The sequence below is a fragment of the Citrus clementina genome, unplaced genomic scaffold (genome assembly GCF_000493195.1).
Source record: "Citrus clementina cultivar Clemenules unplaced genomic scaffold, Citrus_clementina_v1.0 scaffold_7, whole genome shotgun sequence".
Classification (NCBI taxonomy): Eukaryota; Viridiplantae; Streptophyta; class Magnoliopsida; order Sapindales; family Rutaceae; genus Citrus; species Citrus x clementina.
The window spans coordinates 1,471,162-1,476,542 of NW_006262075.1; the positions used below are offsets into that span (position 1 = coordinate 1,471,162).

General features: G+C 37.8%; 1 protein-coding gene across 1 annotated transcript; it reads right to left on the minus strand.

The window, feature by feature from the left end:
* Window positions 1-3,106: 3,106 nt before the first annotated feature.
* LOC18036464 (GATA transcription factor 5) lies at window positions 3,107-4,796 on the minus strand. Its single transcript, XM_006425495.2, has 3 exons — window positions 4,596-4,796; window positions 4,116-4,442; window positions 3,107-4,010 (listed from the first exon to the last, which is right to left on the minus strand). Exons 1-3 carry the CDS (start codon window positions 4,713-4,715, stop codon window positions 3,312-3,314), a joined length of 1,146 nt encoding a protein of 381 aa, XP_006425558.1. The 5' UTR covers window positions 4,716-4,796; the 3' UTR covers window positions 3,107-3,311.
* Window positions 4,797-5,381: the final 585 nt, after the last annotated feature.

The window sequence follows — 5,381 nt, forward strand, 5'->3', positions numbered from 1 at the left end:
AACCCAACATAAGTCTGTCAGATTATTGTATCACTAACGCAATTTTGATTAAACAAATAAAATCAGGAGGCACGCCTAAATGTTATTTCATATTTCATGCATAGTCCACCATATTCACTTATTCAGATTTCAGAGCAGATGTATCTAACACGATTCCACTAACGTGCAATGTCTAATCTCAACCAACAAGAGACTTGTATTGGACGACCCAGCAACATGTCCACTAAAATATATCCTACTACAATTATAAAATCAAACTTATATATAAAGAGATCATGATCATTTCTGAGAGTGCCGAGCAAAAAGAGACAGATGATTTAACGTAGGGGTCAAAAAGCTTTGAATAGCGGCCACTATCGATGCATCATTTGTATTCATCAAATACATAGCATAGGCACATAATTGAGACGAATTAATTTTTTTTTTAAAAAAGAAATGTGTGTTTCAGTATTTTTGCCCCTTTGGATCTTCCCCGTGGAAGACACGGTACATAATTTCCACGTGTTATATTCAACAAAGTGAAGAGCCGGCTTCAATTTTTGACCGTACATTGTTCAGCAAATTTCTTCGTATAAGTATAACCGAGAACATAGAAAATCTCAATTCTAGCTAATTCCCACCAACGTCATCGTCAATTAATTTAATTGATAGTATTGCTTCCATTATAATTCGCTTTCATTTCTCATTTGACTCCTTTATAAAGTTTGTTATTGCGACAAATGAGTCATAATGGAAGGTAGTTTTATAGTAGCCAATAATTCCAATTTAATGTCAAAATGAATGACCAAAAAACAGGTAGTAAAGAAGAAGGCCTCAATTGAAGTCACAACCACAAAGATGGGGGGTTAAAATTCAAGTGTGCGACACTCCCAAATGTCCCCTTTTTTTTTTTTTTTTTGAATATTGTTATATAAGACTGTAGGTATTTCAATTAATATTTACAAACATATTCTACAATTGAGATTTTTTTTCGTGGCATGTACTCCTCTGAAGCGCTGCTCAAATTATTTAAACCCTCTCAAATATTCAAGGGTTATCAACTCCACTCACATTTTGTTAGGTATTTCAATTAATATTTACAAACAGATTCTACAATTAGGACCTTTTTCGTGGCATGTACTCTTCTGAAACACTGCCCAAATTATTTAAACCCTCTTAAATATTCGAGGTTTGTCTACTCCACTCACATTTTGTGAGAGATAGACTGGCTCCACTCAATTATTTGATAATTGAGGGAGGATTGTAAATAACTCATATAAATATTTCTATGGAGTATCGAATCCTTACACTTAATATTGTAAGTACATGAGTTTTCCCACAAGACAAAAGGCCCATTGATCACCCCCAAATGTCCCTCAAAACTTGAACAATTGGATCCACCTTGGCCACCATTCTTATTTAATTGTCGCACTGCACTATCTTTTGCAGGCGTTGGGAAGTTGTTGGGAACGGGTGGGAGATAGCCATCACGTGACTGCCACGCAACCCACATATTATAAATTGAAACAATTTTTTTGAGATTTTTTTTTTCTTTTCTTTTTGGGTTAAATTGTTGATTGTCCAGGATGCTTGCATACAGACATTAGTTTGATTTTTGGTGGGGGAGGCGTATTGTTTGAACTTCCAAATAAGTTTCAAGTGAACCGAGTGGACTGTTGGAAGGCACGTGATGAGCGGCGCGGGCCACATGATCATTATTAATTTCAGATATTTTATTATTTAATACTCCAAACAACAATAAACTTGGATAATTTTTAAAAACCTCTTTTAAAGTTTGGGCTTGTTGTAAGTAGATGGCGAGAATTTATTTATTTATAAAAAATCCCCTACCATCAGTTAACTTTCCAACACGATTAATTCGCAGATTTTCTATTCGTGAAGACTAGGATTGGTTAATCAATTAATTAATTGTTAATCTTTGCTGAGATATTGAGTAATGATCAGAAGCGACTCGCATTTGACTGATGGGGATTCTGATAAGTACAAGCTTTCGACATGTGGCAGCTACACAGTAATTAGCGAGTCTAATGTCTAAACTTGGTAATCTCTTCCTGTGGGGGAGGCTCAAGCTGTTTGACCTTCAACAAATGTCTTATTATTCTTCAGGCCGGGTTATATCTGACTAAAACAACGAGGAATAATTATGAAAACTCCTGATAATCCATGACATTTTATGTTGATTTGTTGTCTTTAATCATTTGAATTATATATCCGACCATTTTTTATCCATTTCATTTGGATATTTTCTAGCCCCAAAATTTTATCTTTATTGATAAATTCTGAAGTTAGGATTAAGAGTTTCAATGCATAAGGAATCTAATTAATACAGCAGTCTATTTACATCCAGATTACGGGCAAATCGCATGCTATATCTTTTTTTTTTTTTTTTTCCGTCCAAATTTTCTCCCTATTACCAATTTTCCCACGCAATTTTAGCTTCTGATTTACTGGTTTCCTCGAACAGCCAATTCGTTTGTTATGCATATGCCGTATGGTAACGTCTAAATCGACAGAGGACATCTCTCGGAACGCAAGTCGTCGGGCTAATCAAATTGCATGTACAAATAGGAACAGATTTGAAGTAGTTAGTGCATGCGCACATGATGAATGATTGATGATTCCCTTAAATCAATGAGCCAAATTTTTAAAATGCTGATTGATCTGATGGCATGTGGGTGATGGGCGGACGGCCCTTTAAACCACATTAAAATTTCCACCAGCGCCAATTTAACAAGGCGGTATTTTCAATTTCAAAATACAGAGCCCCCCGTTGACAAGTTTCTTTGAACACCCAGATGCCTTGCCGTCTGATTGAGATCTATCATTTAATGTATATTCGTGTATCAGCGGTGGGTACATTCCATCATTCACTCTTGTTTCCTTTTTAGCTTTTATTAGAAACAAAAACTTTTTGATAACCCTCATAATTTTTTTTGCTTTTTAACGGCCATTCTTAAAAAGGTTGAACGGTTTCATCAACCACACTCACTCAATGGACGCAACCCTTAATATATTATACACAAGTCCATAAATAAATAAATAATTAAATATATATTGGAAAAAAAAAGTAGGAAAAAAAAAGGAACACACTAAAAAATTTAAATTGAAGAAAAAAGATAGACCAACACATATGAAAAAGTCTTCCTAATTCGGTTAAATTCCTAATCCTAGAAACCTACCCGCACCCACCAAGAAAAATGTACACTAATTTGAACCGGACCTCCTTACCTAAACCGGGTTCAAACTAAAAAAAAAACACTAATACTTCACTTTCTAGGTTTCTCTTAATCCTTCCTAAATTATAATTCCCTTCAAAAACTCGACACAACCGCAGGAGCCAGACCGGGCTCAGTCCGACCCAGCCCTTCCTTCTTGCGCCGCATCTCCATCACTTTACGGTGATGGTTCGAATGCAGTTCACTTGAAAAGGTCGGGCTACAAGCGGGGCGGTACTCAGGAAAGAGCCGGCCCGACTTATAACGAACCCCACATGCGTTACACAGAGTCTTGGCTCCAAGCGGTCCGGTTCGCCACTGTGGGGTCTTTTGAACCCCGCAGTGGCTGCACCGGCGAGTAAACTGACCCCAACTGATATTACCTCCAGCGTTATACCCTTCCGGCGGCGATTTTTTCTTCAACTTTTTCTTCGGAGGTTTTACAATGAACGGTTCGGCGGGTCTAAGGCTGGCCAATGAACCGGGGTTAGTGGAAACTGGCCAAGGGCTCGAAGGAGATGACGAAGATGAGGCACTTGAAGTTGAGGATGAGTCCGATAAAGAAGGGGACCCAAGAGACCAAATTCGAAGGCCGGTTCTCGAGCGTTTGCTCCTGGCCTTGGCTGGAATCGGAGTCTTGAAACAATGAATTGCTAAAGCCGGTTTATGTTCCGGTTCAGCCCCGTTTTCTTTTGCTTTCACCGGCAAAGTTCCGGCGGGAAACGGTGAAGAGTATTCCGCGAAAGAATCCTCAACAAAATGAGACAACCATTCAAGGTTCGCAACATCATCCGTCTGCAAAAATGTCACCTTTAATTATTAATTTTTTTTTAAATGGACGGGAAAAAAAACCCGAAGGAAAGAAAGAAATTACAAAAAAGAAGGCATTTTTTGAAATACCGGGACGGCGAGTTCGCTGGTGGGTATGGGACCCAAGTCGTCAAAATTGAGTCTCTCGTCCAAGTCTTGGTCTTGTTTTGAACAGACAGTGAGGGTGTGTTTCTTCTGTTCTTCTCCTTTCTCTTGTTGGGGCTCTTGCAGTTGCTGTTGTTCAGCGACAACGTCATCGTTAGAGAAGTCAAGAAGGTCGTCAACGAAGAAGTCGTCGCAAGCGACGCCGTTTGGTAAATTAACGGCACAAATTTCATCAACCGCCTGTGGGCTTAATTTCAGAGCCATTTCCTTCCTCAAACTGGTCTTCAAAGCGGCTTCAACGCATTCCATATCCTAAAACACACAAAACCCACAATTTTTAATTTTCGATAAACCCAACCAACCCCCGCACAGCAAGAAGCAAAACGTGTTAAAAGTTAATGTTAACATGTTCTTATACATATTGTGTCTTGAGATGCTTTGTTTTTAAAACATTAATTAAAATACCTGAAAATCAGTGGGAGGAGGAGGAGGAGGAGGAGAAGATAGGAGAGAGGTTGCAGAGAGATGAATGGGGGTAAAGGTGTGGAATTGGAAGAAATTGAGATGGTGAGTTTGGTAAGGCATTGAATGAGGGCTGAAAGCGTCCGTGGCTTATACCAAAAGTGCCCGTTTCCTTCTCATTTATCTCTCTCTATTTAATTTTACTTCTCTCTCTTCTCTCTCCGTATATATACCATTTCCATACAACCGTATCGTAAATCTATTCATTCCATACATACGTTAGCACTGTGTATATATATTTATCTTTATATATAACGTATTTACTCATAAATTAGTAAATATGGTGCGACTTTAGAAGGAGAAGGAGAAGGAGTTAGGTTGAGTTAAGTTAAGTTACTGTTATTTAAAAAAAAAAACTGGATTTTCTTTTCTTTTTTAGGAACCCAAAAAAAAAAACAATGTATTTTATATTTTCTTTCCTTTTTGTTTCTTATTTTTTGAAATTTTGAAAAGGGGGTATGTATGTATGACGTTGTCCGGCCTACCAAAAATCGAGTTCGTGAAGACCGATGAAACCGTCAGCGTTTCTTTAAGATTTTTTCTGTACTGTTTCACTTTTTCTTGTTTGAGGCAATTTGGCCCATAGCTTTTGACTAAATTACGTAATTACTACCGCGTTGGGCGCCGCTCTTCTTGCTTGTTAACATTCTTTCCCGCTCATATATTCCTGATTTTGGCTATATTATCAAATTAGAATATACGCTTGCAAGTTATACAAATATCAAACAC

What these genes read in the sequence shown, in the direction of transcription:
- LOC18036464 (XM_006425495.2), bottom strand. Translation starts at nt 4,715, where the DNA reads ATGCCTTACCAAACTCACCATCTCAATTTCTTCCAATTCCACACCTTT. An exon ending in CTCCTCCCACTGATTTTCAG is followed by an intron (nt 4,443 to 4,595) that starts GTATTTTAATTA and finishes TGTGTGTTTTAG; the next exon opens with GATATGGAATGCGTTGAAGC. An exon ending in CCAGCGAACTCGCCGTCCCG is followed by an intron (nt 4,011 to 4,115) that starts GTATTTCAAAAA and finishes ACATTTTTGCAG; the next exon opens with ACGGATGATGTTGCGAACCT.